This window comes from Cyclopterus lumpus, chromosome 3 (genome assembly GCF_009769545.1).
Source record: "Cyclopterus lumpus isolate fCycLum1 chromosome 3, fCycLum1.pri, whole genome shotgun sequence".
In the NCBI taxonomy this organism is placed as follows: Eukaryota; Metazoa; Chordata; class Actinopteri; order Perciformes; family Cyclopteridae; genus Cyclopterus; species Cyclopterus lumpus.
Window position 1 is genome coordinate 20,255,281 of NC_046968.1, and position 24,669 is coordinate 20,279,949.

Here is a 24,669-nt window from a genome sequence, read left to right on the forward strand (position 1 = left end):
TCATTACCAAGAGGCCACTTAGTTCTTATCAACGTGCTTCACCCAGAGCTGCAGAGCTACTCAGCATCTTGTTTTTGCATCTTCAGTTTGGGGGAGCCAATGTCTGGCTGCGTGCCACTTTATTTCTTCTCCTTTTTTTCTGAGATAGAGGCTAATTTGCACTTAGAATTGTCTATCCATTTGTTTTTGAATAACGTAATCACAATTTGGGGGGATTGGGTAGCTTAATGCATTTGTAAATTAATAGACTAAATATCACTGCAGAACAAAAAGAAAAGCAGGAAATTCCACCCATTCTAGGGTAATTCATACTGCTGAGTGGTACATCCACCTCCCTGTTGATGCAAGCCTGACTTTTGAACAAGTTGGATTTTAATCTTCTCAGAAGTAATCCTTGATTGAATTTGAGGGATTACTGAGGGCCTGGCAGATAAAGGAGAGCAACCTTGATTTGGCGTCTGTCTATCAGAGACCATATAATAAAGAGAGAGAGAGAGAGAGAGAGAGAGAGAGAGAGAGAGAGGGTGATGCCTGTCACCAAAGACAGGGACTGAGATAATGAAATGCCATTGATTTAACCCCTACCTGTCACATATATATTTCCAGTTGGGAATGGTTGGCCTTTGCTTTATCTGAGGCACAGTCATGCAAAACCAGTCAGTGAGTGACAACATTTCCATAATAAAGTGTCAGAGTTTTGTCAGGATGCAGCCTCAAGCGCTCAGCGGCTGGCTGGGTTACTGTCATCGCATTTCTGGGTGTTAACAGTCAAAATATCGGACAAATTCTCAAAATGTCACATGTCACTGAAAGCAGGGAGCTGGAGACTAATTATTAATGTCATCTTCTCCCCTGCGGGTGGGAAGACGGGCTTTGTGTAACGCATGAGAATTTGTTTTGTGTCACGATAATTTTGATTGGACGTCCAGAGCAGAAGTTGAGGCCAGGCTGGTTTTCGAGCTTTTGAAGGTAAACTACATGAAGTGTCCACAGCTTTTATTATTCTTTTTGGGGGCAACAAAACAAAAAGAGAAGAGATTAAAATGAATGGTCGAGTCTGGTTGTGTTCAAGTATTTGCCTTCTTACGTAATCCCTTGTAATTCCCTTTGTGGTGGACGCTCTCATTGTCATTCATTGTTTAACGGCTGCAGGGCAGCCCTGAGAAGAGAGAAGAGGAACAACACTGACACACCAGAGACACAGACCAGGAAAAGTCACTATCACAATCTGACAGAAGTGGCTGTGAGATGTGAGTCTCTTCCCTTCTCTAAGGCCATATCATTCAAAACACATTTGATGAATACTTTAAGAATTTGTTTTTCGAAAACAAAAATGCACACTCTACTCTACTCTTAAACAATGTTGACGACGTACTGTAGGCTATATATTATTTTTTCTTGCTGCATTTTTGGCCAACCTTTGCATTTGTGAACATTTGTGATGGGACATACTCATTACCCTTTTATTTAGTGTAAAACAACTATACTGCTATAAATTGATAACAAAAACAAATGTTGTGGAACTTTCAAATTACCTTCACAATATTTGCATAAATACTTGTAGCTCTTGGCAGCAAATCATTTCCAATAATAATATTAAATATAATATATATATAATATTAAGGAGGAGGAAATGAGTGACCATGTGCGTGTCATGCTCTTCATACACAGCCCGCTGCTGCAGGCAGCGCGTGCTGTGGGAGGAGCTAAAGTTGAGCACCCTGAAAGCCACCCGCCTCTTCAGTCCGGAGTAAAGGAGGCTCGTCTTCAAACGCTCGGATGATGGACTTCACTTCGCGGACTCACTGACGGACTCTTCGCGGATTTAACTCGTGTTACGTTCCTGTTTGGTCGACAGTTTTGTCTTTTTCTTCCAGCGACTGTGAAGACTTGAGCGGTGACCGAGTCTTTTCTTCTTCTTTTTTCTTTTTTTTTATTGCGCCGCAGCTCGTGGATAGTCTTTTTTTTGTTGCCTGCCCCGTGTTCTTCGTTTTTTTTTTTCAGGTTTCAACACCTTTCCATCGGCGAGGTATGAGACTGAGTGAATGAATCACCTCTAAGTCAAGTACGTTCGGGGTTTTTTTTCTGTGGGGAAATATTGCTTTGTGGGCGTCTTTAGGCTGACATACATTTGTTAATTGCGGAGGCAATTTATTAACTTATGGGAGCTTTTAAGCCTAAATTGAGTTTTTTCTGAGAAACTGCCAGTGTTTTGCCTCATGATAGTCGATATGAACCCATCACTGTAATGTCTTCCTGTAAAAGCTCCACAGTTTGTGTTCTTCATCTCGGAGCTACTCTCATGTCATTTCCATCAAGGACGTGCTGAACGAGGCTCTCACGTGCAGCATGGCCTGCTTGCTACTGGGCAAAGCTTCCTCCCCAAATATGATTTAAAAAAAATCGTAGTTAAAACTAATTAAATTGCAGCATTATCATTGATTTGAAGCACTGTTGGGAAATCTGCATGCATACAGCCTGAAGTACCTGTACAGCTGCTTTTTGCCTTCAGCCCAAAGAGAAGAAGCATTTCTGTGACTCTGCTTTATTTTCACCAGACGTAAAGTAACATTGGCAAGATTGCTGCTGTCACAGGTCTGTGAGCTCCATGTGCAAGCTAATGGAATTGACTCTGTCCAACTTTACACTTGCTTAATGATACCATGCTTGTTTCCTGTAATTCTCCTCCAAATAGCCGCCTCCCCTCACCTCTGCTGGCATCTGTTATGCCTCCCATATCACTTTGCATTGCTATGAAGCAAACACGGATCCACTCTGGATAAAGCTTCCCCCCCACACTCGTTCTCTGAGGCTCAAACCACGAGTGCTTATAAAATTTGGACGTTATCCTAAACTGATTGACCAAATCTGCAGGTTATGACGCAACGTGCGAGCCAAAGCCTGATTCAGTGTTTAGATGATGCTCACATGCTTTGTGGGAATCTGGACTGCAAATGACCCGTGAAACAGTCTTTCCCTTTTGGGCCTCTGCTGTTCTTCTTCTCCCCTTACCAGAGTGTGATACAGTATCAGCAACACTGATGGTCTCTCCCTCTCTTACTGTAAACAAACCTTCTCTCTGGAAGTACTTGAAAAAAGCATCTTGTGTGCTTCCACCTCGTCCTCCCTCTCTTTCTCTGAAAAACACTGGCACATGCACACACAGAACCCCCGCCCACGCAATCACGCACACATTCAAACACTCAAAACAAACACACAGACTCCACCCAGCACTCCACCCACTGTAACAACTTCAGAGGAATGGTCAGCATGTGGAGAGGTTGTGGCGAAAGAGTTGGAAGGGGAGGGGAGGGGAGTGCACTCTGGTTGTGTTTATCCCCCAAAAGGTTAGTGATATCCCTTGTAGTGTCCAGAGGGGCTGGATGTGCTCGGTACAATCCGATGGGAACTCGAATGTTCAGGATCCCTGTGCTGCGACCTGGGAAAACCGTAATTTTTAAGGCCGTGAAGCCAGCCAAGCTGCCTTTCCATCGGCCGAGTTGAGTTAGTGCAGATGGGTCTCGAAGTCTTTGTTGTCCGAGCCAGATAAAATGAGCAAAGTGTAACACAATTTGTAGTTTTTTGTTTTCGTGCAGCTAGAACATTTTTCAGGGAAAAGAAAGGCACATCAGTTTGAAGACTATGCAAGAATTCTTGTTGCGTTAATGCATCCTAAACTGTGAAAAGTCACACCTTTTGCTTTTTACACATGGGCGATGAAGTTTAATGGTTCACATTTGCATTCACTAAAACCTGACTGTAGCTAGTTGCTGACTGTCTCTGCTGTGTCTACGCATAGCTTTGTCTGCCAGTTGCAAGGCATTCATATTCAGTGTGACCTGCGCGACCTGTAGACAGGCCCGGCCAGGCCTAGAGGGGGTTCCACGTGGGGCCAAAGGAGGGCTCTGAGAGCAGGTGACGCCTGCAATTCATTGCCCTAATTTGCCTTTTCTACCTTCCTCTGTTGCCTTCTTTTAGCCCACTCTGGCATTACTTTACAAACAAATCTGTTTTTGATAGTAACAACAAGTGTTCCACTTGCATTGAGTCATCTGTAGGAGACTGCTGTCATGCCTGGTCATCACTGTTCACACGGGACTTGAGTCTGTAGCTGCAAGTCCACACACGCTCCACCACAGGGTTAGTCTTGAAATACACACTGTATATCTGCTTTACGCTGTTTACCAAATGTATCTAGCGTGTGCATATGTAGAGAGCACACCACCACTCACTGACTGTGGTTTCTGCTTTGTTTACACTCGAGACTCAACTCGGATATCAACTTTAAACTTTAAATTAGTGCCACGAGATTTTCAAGTATTTGATTAGTTGTGTTGTTTTTAGAGAAGCGTGTTCACACTCGCTTAATAAAGTTGAGGCGTGACAGACAGTTTAACTGTAGCTGGGCGCAGCCTGTGAGGCAGCTTTCTATCCCTTCAGTCTGTCTGTCTGACAAGCGTTCGGCAGAAGTGCCCTCCTCATCAACTGGGATGAAGCCGTAACTGAGGTGGCTGTCTTTGGATGGAAATATATTATGTAACATGTGCCTCTTCAGAGAGAAATTAACGTCTTACCCCCGTTTTCCTTCTCTGTAGAGAAAAAGAAACTGTGATTTAAAAAAAAAAATGGAAACCAGGCTTTCTGTGTGTCTGGAATGTTTTTTCCTTGTGACTTTGCCGATTACTTTATCGTCTATTTCAATTGGAGTAATATGGATACACAGTTGTGTTTTTGTTTTACCCCCAAGATTGTCTTTATATTCAGGTATTTACATAGGAAATTACAAAATAAAACCACATTATTTTTCTATACAAAGAAAGAACTTGTATTCTTATTTGTGGCCCGAGGGGGAAACTTGTCCTTTATTGCTTAGAAGAGATAAGCAAGCAACTTACTGAAGGAAATACAGCAGTTTTATTTCTTTTTACAATATTCTTCCTCTTACCTGTCATGCTATTTATCATTCTTGATTGTTTTGGTGCGAGTTACTTAGTTTTGGACAGATATCTGCTATCTCTTGAACATGATAAGACTCTATGGCTCTCTGCTTGACCTTGTTGAGTTCCTGCATGAAACTGCTCAAAACAAGGTCTATGGATTATCTTGAGTAACCAGGTCATGATTTCTGGAGACCTAGCAAAAAGTGTTTTTGGTGCTTTGAGTGCCTTTTTTATAGTCCCATACTATTCACAAAAGGCAGGCATCTCTACAGCAGATATCTACAAAACTATGCAACTCGTATCAAAACAATCTAGATGGATAGATGTCAATACGGGTGAGAGGAAAAATATGTATTTTCTGTTTTGGGGTGGACTTTTCCTCCTTTTTTAAATTTTTTTTAAAAGCTTATATTGTAACACATTAACAAACTTTGTTCTTCCATCCATGTGTCCACTTTGATAAAATGTATATAAGGGATTATACGAAAATTATTAGGGGAGGAAAGGAGGTCAGAAAAAGGGGATTTATTTTTGCTGTGCACCTGCAGAATACGTGCAGGTAGGCAACCAGGCAGGTAATATATTGACGCTGGGGAGGGAAACTTAACTTATTGAAAAAGTACATTTTCATTAGAAATAATGTCAAGCCCTGTATCTAATCATCTCCAATTATTTCCCTAACACGGTTAACTGTTGCAGGTGAATGAATAAATGATGATGGCATTCCTTATCTGTCCCGTGTATCGCCTATTATCAGTGGGATTGTTGCCAGGAGGGACCACACTGTGGACCTATTACTTCCTTTATTGGCGGAGACAAAGACGGTAAACAAAGCAGAAGTGCTTCAGCTGTTCCTTTTGATGTCGACATATTTGCAGAGTGTAAACCGCCAACATCCATGAGGTGACAAACCAGACAAACGGCTCGGACAAACTGTGTCATGTTTCCTCTTAGGATGATAATGAGGACAGTTTTTTTGTGTTCAAGGCCTGTCATTCAGATCATCCGCGTTCATACCTGAACTGTGTGGGTCTGACAAGGTGAACCAAGGGCCAGAAACTAAATATTGTCATCTGATACACTTTTAAATCCTATCGCCCCGCCTGTCAAACCGAGTTAAGAAATGAGGCCTCACATCGGTTTAACTGCAGGGATTATTCGTGCCCCCCCAACTCGATGTTTAAGTCATGAGATGAATTGCGCACTATGGATCGCCAGGTCTTTGGATTTGATGGTGTAATTAGCAGATGAACTGTGATGCTAACACAGCGTGGTCCAGACCTCACAAAGGCCTCTTTTCTGTGATTGCATGACTGTAAATCTTCCACTCTCCTTTTTCACGCCACAGGGTTTGTTCACAAACGTGACTGACATCATCATCATCATCATCATCATCATCATCATCATCATCAACTCAGCAAATTAATGTGATGTTGTCCTCTGTTGTGGCCATTTGCAGCTTTGGTGGCAACAGTGTTCACTCTACCTCTGCTACAACGTCACAAGGAGACCAGAGTGGTAGAAATAAATGTTTTTTTCCCCCTCTGTCCTCACTGCTGACGCCTTTTTAGACTGTCATTAAGTTGCAGTCTGTTTGGATTTAAGCAAGCGGAAATCTAAAGTCCTCTGTCTCTATTTTGTTATGTTCCCCCCAGAAGCAAAATGTTTGGCTCTAATCAAGAGGATTTCCTGATTGGTCAGCGCACTTCATTAGTCTAAATGGATCATCATGTTTAAAAGTGTGAGCAGCTTTTCAACCAAGATGCACATAATAAACAAACGAAGATTAGGGAAATCTGTTTTCCAGTGAGTTTGTAGTCTAATAGTGATCATTTTTAGACGAGGCATTTTCCCTTACAAGTAACTTGCACATCTCCAGAGATTCCCAAATGTTTTCGCAACCGGGTTGTGATCAAGTGGGACTCTGGAAGACGATGCCTCCTAACCCAACTGTACTCTGACACTCGCAGCTCATTATTGACACTTTACAATTCTTTCAAGAACCGATCTCCCACTGTTCCCCCGTCGGGCTTGAATAATTTGAGGCAAGGGCAACTCTTTATCATAGGGAATAAGGTGACCCCAACTCACCGTTAAGCACTTATCTCCTCTGCCAGTTCTACTTCACTCACTCGTTTGAAACGATAATTGCTTCTGCCTGCGTTGCAACGCTGAGCAGTATGTGCAAAAATGTAAAAGTTTGACTATTCCAGCTTTGGATCACTCTTAAAGCGGCATCACTCTTTGCTCTTGATTTCAACAGTGTGTGTGTGTGTGTGTGTGTGCGCGTGCAGAATGTATAGCAGATGTTGCAGAAAGTCAAGTCCTGTTGTCAACCTGATGAGAACGCAGAGGGATGTGGGATCTAAGTTCATCAGTGCATTTTAATGAATGTCTTTGACTCGGAGACACGGCCATGATGGGATCATGGGAGCGGTGCACGTAGCGTAGTTAAACAATTAGCACAAACCTGTCTGGTGGCTCAGGGTCATGCAAAGCCAATTACTGCATATGCAATGTCCAGCCGTGTACCCGATTATCATAAGGAAGCTTGAGTCAGTGGGGTAATATGCATTCCAATAACTTGATCATGAGCAGATGAACACCTACACCAGGTTGTCTTACTCGCATTAAGATTGCAGTTTAAACATACCTCGACTCAAATCTTTGTTTTAGTACAAAATGGCGTTTATTTGAGTATTTCCTGTTAGCAGAGCGACCGCACATCTTTTTGGACAGTGATGCAGATCATCCAGAAGCAGATCAAGCAATTCTACACATTGTGTGTTCCTAAAATAGATCATTGAACATGCAATCAGTTATCTCCAGTTTAGTAAGTACATGTTGCGTCTGTTATTCGAAAAGGAAACTTTGATCCATATACACTTAAACCAGATGTCAGATTTAACCATGAGTCATTTTGAGGTCGTGGGAAGCGAGTGGCTTATGACCTGAATAGCCTCCAGCTTCGTATGAAGTTTGATGCCTCTTGAGTAAGATCCTAGTTTGTAATACAGTATTTTCCTATCATTGTGTTGTTTTGAAAGTCATTAACTTTTGAATGCACCAGGGACATACGGCAGCAGGATGCATTACAGACAGTCATCAATAGAAAGATGATTCAATGAATAATTGATAATACATGCAGGAAACGTCAGTATCCTGATATTATCACACAAAATCAATAATTCAGTAAATGCTGTTGGTTTAAATTCTCATAAACCTTTTGTATTACTGTCAAATAAACGCAGGATGGCAGATACTGTTGTTGCCAGAGAATAAATCCCACTATCTTTTAGATTTCTGCCTTTTCCGGCACTAAAGTGTCATTTGTATTTGCATCCAAAATATATATAGTGAGTCTGAAATCTGTAAAGTAGTTTTTGAGATATTTCTATTTCTTATCTGTCTCTGTAACACCCTTTAGGTTAAGAACTGGAGAAGTGTGTTGCAACAAACATTATCAGCTGCTTGCTATCGTAAACAGAAACATATTTGCATAAAGGAAATGGAGGGAAATGTTAGATCAATGGCTCTTGATTAGGTGTCAGATCTTTATTTATTTTTTTGTGCCATTTGTAGAGATTTGTCTCTTTTCACAGGAAGTTTGCGTTCAGGGCATCAGGATAATGAATCTGTGCAGCTGTCTGATATCATAGACGTGCATAGAGGGTTTTGTTTTTATCCTGGGTTAAAGTCTCATCTGTTGAGTACTGATACACAGACGCCTCGGCTGCTTTCTACCTGCAGGGTAGAAATTATATTTAATAGAAGAAGTGTTCGTGTCTGCAGAAAACAAGCTGCTTTTGCGCAATTTGTAATTTACATTAAAATAAAAAAAACTCTCCTGTAAAATGTTTACAAAATGTTTAGCGTCTGATTTGCCGCTCCAATATGAATTTGCTTTAAGAAGCAAAAACAAAACTGTCTGGCTTGAAAGATGTTGTCATAAGGGCTGTATTGTGCTCCGCTTGTTATGACAAAGTTTTTCATATTAAAAACTACTCGAAGGCCTCCGAGAGGATATCCTGGAGATTTGTCTCTGATAGACGTGTTACCTGTAAGCTGCTGTACATTCCCCCGAACGCAATGAGCCATTTTGGCACCAGTGTCGACAAACTCAAAGTTATACAGTTCCAGTTTTATTTTTAACCCAGTCGTGATTTATTTAGGAGTCTGCTTTCTTGGTGCTGCGAGCAGTCGCTTAGCTTAAACCTTCCTCCTTTACTCCCCCTGTACCATCCCCAGGTGGGCTGGATGAGAGGAAACGTGGAGCCCCCTGTTCCCCCCCCTGTACTGGCGCTTTATTTCATAGACTGTTTGAAAATACAGAACTACTTTACCTTCCACCCTTGACTGAGGAATCCACTTCAGAGGTTTAGTATTCAAATACTTAGTTTACAAAGTCAGAGGACCTGTTTTTGTTTAAAATTATCTATTTATTTGATATCTATCAGATGGATTCAAATCTCTGCCAGTTTAGTCGTGGTAAGAAGTATATTTTGGAACTTAAGATGCTGTAAAAGTGGAATTTAGTCCAGTAAACGTAGAGCTAGCCAGAGATGTGAAGGGTTGTGTCAGCAGATCGCTCCGTCTTTAGCGGTCACTCCCTAATCAACCTTTTGTCTGCAAGCTGTTCCGAGTGAGGCTTTCACGGAGATTCGTGAAAGTAAAACTGATTTCATGGCTCCTGAGGCTCATTGCTGCAGCTGCAGCTAGAAAAAGACCATAATAGTTGTATTTTCAACATATAACCGGTTATATGCACAGTTTTCTTGGCCTTTTAAAAAAAAAAAAAAAAATACTAGATATTACAGTATTCTATGCAGATTTACAGTCTGGTGTCACCGGTTGAAATCCGTTATCTGTGGAGAGTGAAGCTCGCTTGGCTTTAGGTGTACGAAGGCCGTTAGCGTCTACCAGAACAAGAGGAATTTTATTTATTTACATTTTACATATTCAAACACTTTATAAATGGGAAATGGACTTGTAAAAACACTTTCCTAGTCTTCCGACCACTTCACACATGTCGACATTCACCCGTTCACACACTGATGACAGTATAGCTACCATACAAGGTGCCACCGGCCCATCAGGTCTAACTAACATTGATGCACCGTGGGCACAGCTACGGGAGCAAGTTTGGGGTTAAGTGTCTTGCCCAAGGACATATCGACATGGACTAATGGAGCCGGGGATCGAACCACCAGTCATCTGATTGTAGGACGACCCTGCTCTACCACTGAGCCACAGGCGCCCCTATCTTATGTACTGGTGAATCCACACATTCAGCACAAGAGCTGAACCTTGGAACAAGTGAACGGACGGGACATCGAGAAACTAATTTAAATGTTACTTTAGATAAAAGATGATTTTGCAGCTTGTGCTTAGTAATACATGAATAAACAACTCAAAGTCTATGAAAGGCCAATCATCGATTATTTTGGGACAATGGTTTACCTTCCCCCCCCTGCCATCCGCTCAGTTGAATTTAAACCAATCATGCACTGCTCACAGACTGCTATAAGTGAGAGTTATAATGGCAGACACAGCAGGCAGTCTCTGCCTTGTCAGTCACCTATTGAGCTCTTTTCTGCTCAACATAATGGCTCCATAAATCTCTCTGAATAGTGACCGGCACCCATGTTGTTTTTAGGGTCAGACTTGAGAGGGAGGGGGGGGGTGGGGGGGGGGGGGGGGGGGGGGGGGGGGGTAAGACCTATCTAACATTATTGCAAGGCAAGGACAAGTATTTGATCCTACAATTAATTCATTTTGTAGCCCTTTTTGTATATGTATTTGTAGCAGTTACTGACTTTCAGTTGCAGTCTTACAAAGTCACCCTTAAACCTGGCAAAAGAAATCGGAGAGCTGCCTAATTAAATGCAAATGCTTTTATAGTTTTCTTTCTCTCTGGACTTTAGACATGCTCATGATACTGTTAATGGATTGGACGTTGGCCTAATCTAGCCTCATGTCGAGCTCTGGGATAGCGCTCTCATCACAGGGTGCTGCCCAGCCGCTGATTATCTCCATAAGTGCCTCGGTCTGTGCCAAAGACTAAATGAGAGACGAGTCACTTTGCGGGGATGAGTTATTGGGAGCTGGTCGCCGAGCACAAAGCCCAACCGGTTACACAAAGCTATCCAAATGGTTAGCATTCACGGCGCTCCTTATCCCGTGAACTTGTCTTGACCTGGCAGAGTGTATCGTCCAATGTGTCTGTCACATCCTGTCTCTCTCTCTCAACAGATGCAGGTATTAATACGGAGCCTCCAGGGTGGTTCGGAAGGTTAATGAATCTGCAACCTTAAGCAATATGGCACCAGATTCACCCTTCATAGATACACGGGGCAGCAGACCTTCTCCTAGATGAGCAGATGGGTCCCGTGGCACTGACCGTAGCGGGTCGCCTGTACGGTAACGGCTCTAGTTGAATAGAGCTCCAATCCTATAAATCCTATAATTGTTGCTTCTAACTAGATCATTTTCTTTGGTTGAGTACTTGCTGTCAAATAGGATTTAATGCTTATTAATATTTAATACGTTTTCTTCAGATCCATGCCTCAGGATGGTTTAGGAGAATTTGACTAGAATACATGTATTTGACATGGTATTTAAGGTAAAATAATGGAAAAGAAAACAGGATAAGTGCGACATTACATCAGTTTACCTGCCCTTCGTGCCATTTGTGCCCTTGCTAAGCCCCCGTGAATCTGCCTCTTGGGTGTTGACTTGATCTCGTCTTCCTCAGGTGCTGGCTTCAGTTATCTGAACATTGTATGATTCACACCCGTGAGTCTTCCTGTAATTTGGATTCCCCAGATACCTTAAGTTTCCCAGTCTGCTGCAGGGGCCTCTTCATATTGACATAACTCTGAGTACGACTGAGCACACAACTCTTTTTGTTCTTGCTTCTAAGTACAATTTGTGTTTTTCTGTGAAGAGGCACCTGAGAGAAGTTTTCGAATCCAAGAGACGACAAGGTATAACATGTACTACAGGAATGAAGATCTATTGAATTCTTTTGTAAGAAACTGCTTCGTGGTTTTTCACACAGCAGCTTTGATTAGGTTACTTCACACCTGAGAGTCTCTCCCATTTTCAATAAGATCATCTCTGAGGTATTTTAATCACCTACATTTGGAAAAATAGAAAGAGTAATGATTGTTATAGCAATTTGGACCACATCATCGCTCAATATGCCATTCATTCAGGTCTTTAACACTCTGTGAAGTTACCCACCACTCATCACTTTTTATCTTGTGCCCATAGTGGCCTTTTATTACCACCAACAACCTTTTAGGGCACTGAAAGGTCAATATAAATGTGTTGCGATAATTATTTATGCATAACTGCATCCCAGAATTAGACAAAAAGCTTCCTAATTTAGTACCAGCAAACCCTCAGAATAGCACCCCTCTCTTTTCATTAACATTTAAAAGACCTCTGGAGTTGCACAAGGATAAGCCCTGGGAACATGGAGACATGGGGTGTGTGTGTGTGCGTGTGTGTGTGTGTGACACACGCTGGGCTGCCATGCTCGTTGTTGCCGTCTCAGCAGGCATGAGAGGCACCAGCCGAGGAGGGAGGGAGATGTTACCGGATCACGGACTCGTGTGTTAGCCTCCCACTCGGCTGGCATCGGCGTAGCAGCAGCAGCCAAAGCAGGCTGGTGGTGAATTGCAGAGTGACACGGGCATATTGGTCCACTGGTTGAGACCCCGTGGATGGACGGAGACACGGGTGTGACAGCGAGGCACAGATGCAGAGCCCACCTACCAAAATGGTAGATACCCAGGTGTTATGTAAGACAGACTGCTTGCCAGTGAGCGACAGTACGAGCCATGAACCCGCCGTTCAGTTAGCAAGCTGCTGACGGTGCCGGTCTGACGGTGCCGGTCTGAAGGTGTGTTAGACAACTGCTCTCTAGTCTTTGCACTGGCAGGGAGCCAGGGCTGTAAATCTCTGTGTCTGTCTTTCTGTTGTTGTATGACCAGTTTGATCAGAAGTTTAAAATGGCACTTTCTCGGTGGACAACCTGGGGCCATTAGCTGAGACCCACTGTAAATATTTGAATGAGGTCCTGTGGGAGTTGTAGGAGTGATGTAAGCTCTCAACCAGAGACGCCATGTGCTCTCCAGTGTTTACTTTTTAAACGTCACCACCTACGTGAGAGCTGACGGGGGAGACATCCCGTGCAATAAGTCGTGTTCACATATTACAGGAACAGGCTGTGCTTTGTTCACTGCCATCTGTACTCTTAATATATTGGTAGAATCATGTCACAATTAGCAGCTTAAAAAGACAGATTTTGCACTCGAGTTGGTGGAGAACAACAAAAAGGGAATATTGGACTTTCATTTGGCATATACATGTGAATCTCCGTTAATGCTAATGTAGCTTGGTATTAGCTGGATGTTTAAAATAGCAACTGTTTGCTAATAAGTTCACCATACCAACCTAAAAGGTTTGTTGTTGTTGTTGTTGTTGTGTCTACAACTTATTTATGCTGCCCCCAAGGGGCCAAGAAATCTGCTGTTCTACTAAGAATTTCACAGTTTATTTTAATCATAGATATGATTATTTTTGTATAGTTATTTTAATCGAATGTCCTGCGTTTGTTTCGCTACGAGGGAGTAGGACTTATTTCAACTGTTTTCCCAGAAAGGCAACACCTTACTAATTACAAGATCTCAGTATACAACTACATAACCGGGACCTTATCTGCACACTCATGCTGAGGCCAATAAAAGTCAGAGAGCAGTTGTGTTCACTGCTCCTCTTTGAGACACATTACAGACTTGTCTTGGGAGTTACTGTTCTTTCATTTATTTCCCAACATAGCCACAAAATTAGAGCCAAGATGCCATATTATCTTCTCGGGGATCTCTCGGCGATTGTTGATGACAGCGTAATTAAATACGGGGATTAAAAAAAAATCCAACATGCGTTTTATCTCGGAGAGAACCGCTGTGGGCTTCAGTGCAAATTGGACATTCACTGAGACTTTAAAGTTTGTGAAACCTTTAAGCTCCCTCATGATGTGTGAGCTCAAGTTGGCTGGCTGGTGGTCTGTGTGGTTCAGTTTTTTTTCTCTGGCAGTGTGGTGAAAGGGTAAACGGTAGGAGCATAAATATTTGTTTTTGTCATCAAGGCTTGAGCCGAAGCCGTCATCAGCGTGCTATATTTATATATTAAAGTCTCAGGACAGAGAGGGGAGGCGAGGGATTTGTGAGCGATACAACACAGTAACTTTTGAATTCTCAATTTGTTGTTTGCATTAAAATCCGAACCATTTGCCAGACTGAACCGCATCCAAATGTATCAGTTCTTTTACTTTTGTAGTTGTGGGTTATAGCGTCAGAAGTTTGATCTGGATCTGTTATCCTAGCTTGTGTTTCATCTTTTATTTATATATATATATATATATATATATTTTTTTTTTTTTTTTTTTTTACGTTCTTGAATCAAACATAAAGAAACAACTTCTCTCTCTTCTCTCCACAGAATCAAAATGACTTTCAGTGAATGGCCACTGGTGCTGATCTATCGGAGAGCACTATGAGTAGATGACAACAAGCAGTCTTTAATCCAGAAAAGACTCCTCTTCTCTGTGTAAAGAGCCTGCTAACCGTGTGTGAGGACCACTGGGAGTACAAGCATCGAGTCAAGGACACGTTCACTCCCCTCAGCCTGCAGGAAGATGGGAGTGAGAAAATAAAGATCTGCACAGTCAAGGGAGGCTTAATGAATTCCAAGGAATTTTAAAACAAACTGTGTGCATTTGCGTACGTCTGTGTGAGCGGATCAGGCAACCATGTGGACATTAGCTGCGACTGTCCACTGTCTTCTGGCTGCTGCGCTGCTATTGGCTATCTGCCTCCAATCACTGACGGCGACTGAGGATGATGTCACACCACGCATCAGCTTCTCTTACAGTAAGTACAAAAATACTTCCATTAGTCATAACAGACAAAACGTGTCAGCTAAAAAAAAAAAGTCAGACTGATCTTACAGTTTACGTGTGTCCTTTGGCCAATGTTGGCTACGTACATCTGAGAAACCTGCGCCAGCACATTTCAGCTGACATAATTAACTGTCGCTAGGAAGGAGTAGCCTGCTTCTGTCGACCTCTGTAACTTAGGGCGGTAGCCTTTAGCAATCGGTCAATTCCACATGAAATTAATGTAATTTAGGTCCACGGTGAACAAATCCAACAAAGGTTGGTGAAGCAAGCGTTGCAGCAATGCACTCACAGACACACGTCAGAGAACACAAGTGCCTGCAGGCTCAAATGTACGTGTGCCAACTTGAAGAGGCCGGAACCACAAGCAGCGCCTCTCATAAATGCATGCAATTATGTGTTTATTCCCCGCAGGTCTTTTTTAATATCAGCTATCACTTGTGTGGCTCCTCAAAGTGTTACTCTGGTGAAGACAAAAGAAAAAGTGCAACAACTTTAGGCCTGTGTTCTGTAGCACATTTAGTCTACCTTTCGTAGTTTGTACCTTTTTTTTTTTTTTCTTTTTTTTTTTAAGCACTTGGCTTTTTCTCCATTTCTTGCTGCTAATTGACTCGCTGGTGTTGTACAGCTGAATGCAATAGTTTATCTCACAAATATAAACTTAATGACTCACCTGGCAAATCCACTGATTGAATGGAAGACCTTTTTTTTGTGCACCTCACTTGAAGTAATTAATCCACATAAACTGCAGCACTCCTCTTAGTATAACGACTGCGGATTAAGCTTTTATAATACAAAAGCATGGTGCTGTTTTTCACTATTTGCTCATCTAACAGATTTTTGGTAATTTATTGATGCATTCTGGGAGCGTATGACAAATGAGGGCAAAGAGAAATATGGATGCTGTTTAGAAAATTGACTATCAGGGAAGTGTTGCTAAACCGCCATTTCTTTTAACGCCCTGTGTTGTAGCTGTTGGGAAAATAACAATTTACAGTTGATTCTAAAAAGTGGCTCTCTGGCTCCTACAATGTATTTGTCATCCTGTCCTCATCTTTGTTTTGCAACATTGCTCACGCAGGCAAATATGCCGATCCAGCAGCCACCAAAGAACCCGTGTGGATGCAGCGGTGCGTCGGCTCCTGTAAACACTACCTGTCTGAAATGGAAGTTCCTACTTCTGAAAACAACAATCTAACGCTTGTTTTCGTCACCCCTCAGCCAACTCCGCGAGGCGTGATGCAATAATTCAGATGCACCATCTCAAAATTGGCATCGCTCATACCCAAGAACAACTTGAGCCATTTCACTTTTTTTCAAAGAACTAAATGGATAAATTTTGGCTCACGGCTGGTTCCCAGCAAAGTGTTTTGCAAATCACTGATGTTCCTCCCCCCCCCCATCCCTCCCACCCTTCCTTTTTTCCTTTGCTCCACTCGGCATTCATAATCTAAATTTCATGTTTTTTGACCGCAGCAGTTAGTTATTGAGATTTTCTCAACTGGAGAGCGTAAGTAGTAGTGTGAGACAACATGCTTTTCAGCTGATAATAGGGCGTAGAAAATCGCATTTAAACCTCACCGACGCTGATCGTGTCCTTTTCATTAACAGTACGGCTTTGCATAAACGGGGTCTGCAGCATCACTGACATGCTAAACGTTTCCTATATAAACTAGCCTCAATTCAACCTGCGCCATTGATGCAAAACATTTAAAGCAGGTCTCTGCTGTAAACCTCCGTTCTGGTTTGTATAGTCTGGAGGAAAGGAGGGGGGGGGCAAGACTGTTTTCGAGAGAGGACCCTTGCCTCAACATGGCCTTTTTCCTGGGAAGGCGGCCCTGTTTCTTTTTATCTTCCTTCCTTCCCTCTCCTCTCGCTCCTTCCTTCTCTCCTAATGAGCAGGCTAATCTCTCATGTGTAGTGAGTGAGGGTTTTTGTGGTCGCTGCAGTGGGAGAGCCTTGTCTGTTTTTCATTACGGCTCTTGTGCAGAGAGACGAGCACAAAGGATCATGGGACTTGGAGCAGCAAGCATCGGTTAGGCATGCGCCATGTATCACTGTTGATTATCAGAAACGTCTCAGGCAGGATGTTACTGTCTTTCTCCAGATATGTGCTGAGGAGATGATTTGTTTCTCCTCTTTTCTATGTCTTTCACTTGGAACACGACTAACTCAAGTCCTGCCCTTACTAAGAAAAGTTTACATGAATGAGCTGTTTTTCAAAGGTGTGGTTCAAGTGCACAAACTGTATTGCATGCCACTCTTCCTCTGTTGTGATTCAGCAGTGCACCTTATCTTGTGTATTCAGAATGACTTTGTCCACCAATCTGGTGTTTATCCGCAAGGTTTTTCTCAAAGATTGGGCATCGATACAGACACACCTTTTTAAAAAAAAATATCCTGTACATACTGAATGCGCTTTTTTTCTCTCCCCGCGACAGGGAAATTTAGAACAATATGTGTTCATCAGAAATAATCAGTCAAATCTGAGTCTTTTATCGGGCCAATTTGACATAGTGACAGGTTTCCTGCAAGAGAGAAGACATTTGGTACAACAAAGCTCACGTCAACCAGATTGTAAACCCAAGTGCATCCAGAGACTGTCAGTTACTATTGTATTTACAAGTTTGTTGTTTGTTTGAACTGAATGTATAACAAAGGAAATATTCAGATTTAGAAGGAAAGAATTTCAGTTTTTATTACATTGACGCAGGCTGCGAGTGAAGAAGCAAATCCCAATGCTCCTTTTTAAGCGGAGCTTCGGAGCATGCTGTGTATGCTCTGTAGTCGGTGTCCGTTCCTGTTTTACGTTTGGTTCATGCTCAGCGAATATTGTGCGCTTTCTCTCATGCATGCTAATCCAGTGACCTTGGCAGTGTGTGGATCGCAGTGTAGAAACAGAGGAGGGGCGGGCGAGAGGGGGGGGGTCAAGCCAAATGCTCGTGACATGCTCCGATGCCCACCTAAAACCCGGCAAGGACACGCCCCCGATCCTGAAAGAAAAGCGGTTTGAGGCTTCCAGCAGAGGTGGCACTCACAAGTGCCTGCATACAATGCCATAACGGCCGCAACAATGCAGCATAATTACAGCACATCAACTCGGTCAGTTTCAGACGCTTTAATGGCTTCATCACTGCACGCTCCAGGGAATGTACAGAAAAGTTCCGTCTTTGCAGATTTCAACCAGGAACATTTGATTTGAAGACAATGGCAAGCAGCGAGGGATAATGGTGCCGCTGTTAATTAAGATGGACAGAGAGGAATGTGAGGTTCAGAGAGCCATTAGGTATTTTTTGGGGGATTGCTGGGATGCATTGTGGATTTGTCCATAACTAAAATGTTCCTTGCCTCATCGCAAGAACATCTTGCAGCAGAGATTTGCTGTTTTTACAGTAACTGACACAAAGAACCCCACCTTTTTTTTTTTAAACTGAATTGAACTTGTATGATGCAGCATGACTGATTTATATGGTTTCTGTGCTTCTAGCTGTAAATCAAATAAGTAAATCAAGTCACACATCACATTATATTGTGTGATACACCCCAAAAAAAGTCTGTCACACTTCAGTGTCCACATTCCTGTAAAAAATCATCTTCTTTTTGTTTCTATAAAATACAGCATAACGGTGCTTTTGATGCCAAGTTAAGTTCAAATGCATCCAAAACGGATTAAAAATGATTGTTCAACTATCCAACTGTCAATACATACATTTTCTTTGTATTGCAGAAGTAATGCTGGACTAGGTCATTTTTTGATCAACTTGTAAAACTCAACGTACTAAGTTCATACACATAATGAAATGTATCAATATTACTTGCCATCATTATCTGAAAACAACTACCCAGTCCATTTGAGTTGAGGCAGAACTTAAATGGTTAAAAGTAGTCGTCTCGTGTATCTTTTATTAAAAGTCTGAACTTTCCTGATTTAGTTTGTTAATGCTCTCTGTGTGTGTGTGTGTGTGTGTGTGTGTGTGTGTGTGTGTGTGTGTGTGTGTGTGTGTGTGTGTGTGTGTGTGTGTGTGTGTGTGTGTGTGTGTGTGTGTGTGTGTGTGTGTGTGTGTGTGTGTGTGTGTGTGTGTGTGTGTGTGTGTGTGTGTGTGTGTGTGTGTGTGTGTGTGTGTGTGTGTGTGTGTGTGTGTGTGTGTGTGTGTGTGTGTGTGTGTCTTGAAGGATTCAGTTACAGTGTCTGATTTTACAGAAATCCTATCAGTCTGATTTTTTTTTTTTTAGTACAGGTGTAGCACTCATTAATACATTGTCCCCATAAATATGGCCACGCACGCGCATGCGTGTGTGTGTGTATACCATTAGCAAGGAGCGTAAAACCTATGTGCTTGACCACTTCTCGTCCTCACTACTTTACATTGTGGTGGATGAGTAGAGAGGAGCAGACTCTGTGCGCCTGCTCTTCTCATCAAGGGCCTCTCCAGAGACGCACGCACACACACACACGCACAAACACACACACGGTAGAGGTTTGTGTCTGCATGCTGTGGTCACACTTAAAGGCCTTCAACACATGCCAGTCCAAAGTGAATGCACTTAGTAAACTGCACATAGCTCCACTCGTGCCCTAAAAATCGACAAGTGTGCAAGCTAGCAAATGGCAGAAGAGATTATCGAAGTGTACTTTGATGGGATTCTAGCTGTAGCAGAAACCATCTGTAAGCATGTGAAAGCCAGCTGGATCTGGATTTGGCCATTTCTTTTCTCTTCAAGTCCACTTGGCTGAGCCATAGGCATAATGTCATTCATCAAGGCAATCTTTCTTGGTGTGCCTGTGCTTTCTTTTCTTTGCGTAAGGCCATAAGTACCAAAATATAGAACACCCGAAGTAGAGGAAGGTGGTTTAGGATGTGGAAAGTCGGCTACCTCGCTGAAGTTAAAACATTTTAGATTTTCAACAAGAGCAACAACTCTTTTGAGCAGCTACTTTATTAGAAAGAGCAGCTGGTGTATCTGTTCATTTTTGATGAAAAAAAATATGCTTCACAATAAAAGTGGTTTTGTGTAGAAACGTTGAGTTTGCTTTCGCGGTAACTTAATACAGCTGTGATACAGCAGTGCTGGAAACAGGAATGCTGGATTACACTCATGCATCGTTTCCTGTGGATCTCTTTGCGTGAATGCAATTGTAATTCCTCCTATGGGAGAATAGCGGGCCCCGCCACTAACAAGGAAAACTACTACTGAAGGATGTTTTAATATTTAAAAAAATGTTAAACCGGCAACAGCTGGAGGGAAGGGAGGCTCAGGAGAACCAGAACCAGGACTGACCGGAGTAGACTGTCGGACCCTGCTGCAGTAAAATACAATGTTTTCTAAAGGGACTCTAATTCTACCGCTTTCCTCCACAAGGTTCTGTGAAAGTTTATATAAATTAAAGTTCCTTGTCGTAACTTTAACGTATTTTTGGAAGCTGAAAGAAGAATAACTGGTCCACCTTAGAGGTCGGCCAACCATAAGTGCGCCTGAGCCAGATTTCCCAACTTTGGGTCTAACCCGATACACTTTTATCAGCAGGTTGCAGGAGGCCGTGTACCAAGGCGCGGTGGTTCATGAGTTCAGTCATCGACAAATAAACTGTACACATTGTACTGCTGCTTAAAATAAAAAAATTACATCCCTACAACTACTTTAGGAAATTACAGAATGAAAATACATTGAATCGCTAATGCTTTGAAAAATGCTGACTTTAGATAAAAATGAACCGATTCTAACTTAAACCCCATTAACACGCTCGGAAGGCTCAACGAAAGTTGGCAGATTTAATTTTCCCTTTTTTAGAGGCCCCCCCAAAAAAAAATCTGCGTCAGATTGCTGTGATATCTACTGTCTTTAGAGAGAGGGTAGGAGGAGGATGTAAATAGAGAGAGAGAGAGAGAGAGCGAGAGGTTGAAGAGGCTTCCCACACATGACGAGCACAGGCACGTCTATTTTGAATTGTATGTGTGAGGAAATTATACCAACTATCCGTCTCCCTCTCACTCTGTTTCAGCCTGTGTTTGAATAACCCACTCAGATGCCACATGGAGTGTCTCGCCTCGCTAATATCCAGGATTTTGTAAGCTTTCAGCCGTGATAGACCACTGTGCTCCACTGCTTTGAGTGTTGGGTGGGTGCGTGCCAAATCTAGAGTGCATCAGGATGACACCTAAGAGCCAATAATTACAGAGCAGCGCATCACGTCTCTGTCAGACCCTAGTTTTCTGCTTTTTAGAGGTATGCAGCGTTTGATTCACAGGGGACATTTTACAGTATTTCATCGAATTTTACAGTGCACACGGGTGTTCGACATTGCTAACAAATATTCAGTAATTTCATTTTTTTTAATTTTTTTTTTTTTGCTGTTGCCCTGATTCCGAGCCTGTACATGTAACCATGTGGCACCTTTTTTTGCTGCATAATCCTCACACGCAGCAAACACTGCACTTACACACGGTCGGGCTCTGGTTATTATCTGCAAGGTGCAGCTGTCTCTCAGTATGATGTATACACTCTGGCACACACACAGCGTGCACACAGCATTGCAGCAAAGCCACACCATCATTCCCAGTGCTTACCCACAACACATCACATCTGTGAGCCTTATTGGCCCGGCCTTACAGATACTGTGGGTGTCGCACTCCAACTGATTCAGTGCTGTCAGCTTTTATTTACAGCCTAGTAAAGTGTGATTGGTCTCGGTCTTTTGTATCTATCAGGTTTTTAGAGTTTTTACTCGCTGTACATTTAATGTGAGAGTTTTTAAATATAACAGAATCCACTCACGTAACACCAGTGATTTCTTTGTTTAGTAAAATAAGAGTTTTACGTGCATTTTGCTCCAGCCCAGTCTGCCTACTCGTCATAGGGTGGTCTCACTGTGCAGACAAACTCTGCTGGCATACTGCAGCAGCTCTTGGTTGCCGGTAGTCACAGACAATGAAATAACCAGCACTTTTCCCACATGTCACGTGGTTCAGTGCCGCGATGACCTTGAAGCGACTCCTGTCGGCTTGTGTTCGGGAGCTCCTGCGCCGCTATCAAGTCCGTTGTCAAATCCTGTCAAACGGAGAGCCTTGAAGCGGTGCACTCTTGTGTAGCATCCGCTTGCAAAGGGCAGAGATGGATACTGTTTTTTGGGGGGATAAATGTGTGTTGTGCATGTAAGATAAGCGGAGCTCGGTGTGAGATTAATATCGACTGTGCTACACTCTCTTCTCCTTTTTTTTTTTTCCCCCCTTTTTTCTGTCTGGCTGCAAGCAGACCCCTCTGTCCCCGTTGCCCCCTTGTCTTGTGACTTGGCTCACACTGCTTTAGCAAATCTGGGGCTTGTTTACAGTCTGAGCTTTTAGGAGGGCCTTGGCAGGCGTATAAGCAGCCAATCAATCGCCCTACCCTCGGAGTACTATTAAACCTTCGAAAAATAGTTTGATCTTTCTCTGAAATATGATGCCTGCCAAAGTGCTGGCATTCATTTTATTTCTCTGTGACACTGTCTGCAAGCTCTCACCCTCTGATGATATCTTGGTTACCTCAATGGTGAGTGAGCGCACACTGAATACTCTCAGCTATGATGTGAATGAAGGGATTCAGAGGAAATCTTAATTGATGTCGCTGTGCTATTTTGGAGTTATCTGGAATCCTAAAAAAAGATTTTGTTTATGCGTCTGGAACATTTACTTATTTTGATGATTCATAAGCATTTTACCTCAAGAGCACTCACTTTTATATCTACACACATACAGCTACTTATTTGTGTCAAAGTATGACGAAAATAAATAGTATTTCCAGTCAAAGTGGATCCAGCAGCCGTATAAAGCTTACTGTATATAAATAAAGACAGAACAATGGCACGCCTGGCTCCATCTGAAGGTACCAACACCTCTAAAGCTCCCACATTTAAGAGGTTATATCTGGTTTAAATGTAAAAAAAATGTTTTTGTTTTCTTAGGCATCTTTTTGAGTCATTGCATGTTGCATTATCATTAAGGCCGGTCACATTTACACTAGCAACTGTATGCGGAGAATATCACACACTGTACATATGGGAGAAGATGTGAGATTTCCCCTTCACGTGTCTCTTCACGTTTGTAGCTGTTCATCGTGTGTGTGTGTGTGTGTGTGCACAGATTTAGTCTGATTCTCTCAAACATTTCTGTGATCACGGAGCAGTTGTTCTCTGAAATCCTCCGCGCTATGATTTGTTCCCGCCATCACAATAAATGAATACACTGCCAACATTAAATTTCAACTAATTAATTGCTGATGAGTTATTACATGCCAGTGGAGAAAAGACATTCACTTCCTAAATGTCAGTATGTCATGCAGACCCTGATCAGCCCTCAAACAATGCATATTTTGAATTGTGCGGCTGCGCTCTGGTTTGAGACCAATGGCCAATTTATTTTGCAGCTTGCAGGCATTCATAACCACACATAAATGAGGCAAATATACACAGTTTGACTTCAAAGAACCTGTGCTACTAACTAATTCAGCATGTTGAAACTGGCAATAAAGCAGCCATCCTTATGGAAGGTGTGACGTGATGAGCATTAGCAGAGGTTTTGGTGACAGCCGACTGATTAAACAGGCGGGTGATGAATGGACTCCGGTGCCTGGCTGTGAAACGGCCTGCAGATGCCCGGCATTCTACTGCAAGCATGTCAAAGCACACAGCTGATCAGCTGCATCGGAAAGTGTAAAAGATCTCCCAAGAACCAACTGCTGTACATGAAAAAGGGAGAAAGCCGTGAGTTTCACACAACTTGACACAACTGACGTTTGTTACTGGCTTGACCTTCTGCTCTTCCATCTCGGAGTGCTTTGAAAATAAAATGTTCTTCCCTTGTCTGCATGTTTCTTTATAGGTCAACATCTCAATCCAATCTTCCTGGTTACCACTACTCCCACTCAGTCACCCGACCTACACACACACACATATACACCCTGCCACTAAGTAGCCTCGGACTGCTCTCCTTTGCTCGTTATTCCATTGTCTGTCTAAAAGGATGTCACTGTGATTTATGTCAGAGTTTTAATATGCTGAGGGAAGGCTGTTTTTTTGGTTCCAGTGAATAGCCAAAACTCAGGGGAGCCATGGCAGTCGAGCTATGATATGTTCCCCTGTTGAGAGGAGAGATGGCACTCCTTTGTCTGCCATCGGCAGGGTCCACTGGGACCGAGTATAGCTCTCTTTATGAGCATTTAAGACCGACTTAATTCGCATTGAATCAAAAAACAGTCTCTACATTTTTCCGGTCCTGAATGACAAAGGGAAGTCTTTATTATTTTGTATCCGCTCACTGAAGTTTAAAGCCAGGCCCTCCTCTTCATTAACTCCAGATGTCACAACGTTTTAAACAGAAAGAGGGCTGTTGATCTGGAAAGGGCCTAAGATTTGATTTCGGACAAGATTAGGTGTGTGCAGCTGGTTTTCACTCCCATAAGGGGAAATGGATCATCTGCCAAAAGAGCCTTGAGTGTTGGAGGAACCATTTGTTTGTGAGCATATTGGAAAGTTTAGGTCATGGGTTGTAAACATTTATTGCTGTTTACTGGCCCCATTTGCATTATGCCCCACCTGGTGTCTTTTTTTTCTTATCAGAAGTCTCTAAATTTTGAAAGCAGCTTGCTGGTTGCACACAAGGGAAATGCTGTCTGTTAACGGTTTTAACTGCAGCAAATAGTGGTGATGACGACTCCAGATACGAAGCGGTAATCTTATTTGGAGAAGCAAATGGAGTCCGTGACCCCCGGTGCTTTGGCTTGGGGAGC

At 42.6% G+C, this 24,669-nt stretch overlaps 1 protein-coding gene across 4 annotated transcripts in view; it reads left to right on the top strand.

The window, feature by feature from the left end:
- Nucleotides 1-1,737: 1,737 nt before the first annotated feature.
- The window catches only part of LOC117728173 (semaphorin-4B-like), a 41,842-nt gene continuing 18,910 nt past the window's right edge, over nucleotides 1,738-24,669 (top strand). Inside the window, exons 1-3 of one of the 4 annotated variants that reach the window (XM_034528968.1) lie at nucleotides 1,762-2,065; nucleotides 11,193-11,360; nucleotides 14,451-14,881. In XM_034528968.1, coding sequence (XP_034384859.1) covers nucleotides 14,761-14,881 — 121 coding nt within the window. In that variant the 5' untranslated portion in view covers nucleotides 1,762-2,065; nucleotides 11,193-11,360; nucleotides 14,451-14,760. Of the gene's footprint in view, nucleotides 2,066-11,192; nucleotides 11,361-11,744; nucleotides 11,822-14,450; nucleotides 14,882-24,669 lie in introns of those variants that run through there. The other 3 variants (XM_034528958.1, XM_034528949.1, XM_034528978.1) reach the window with 3 other exon arrangements.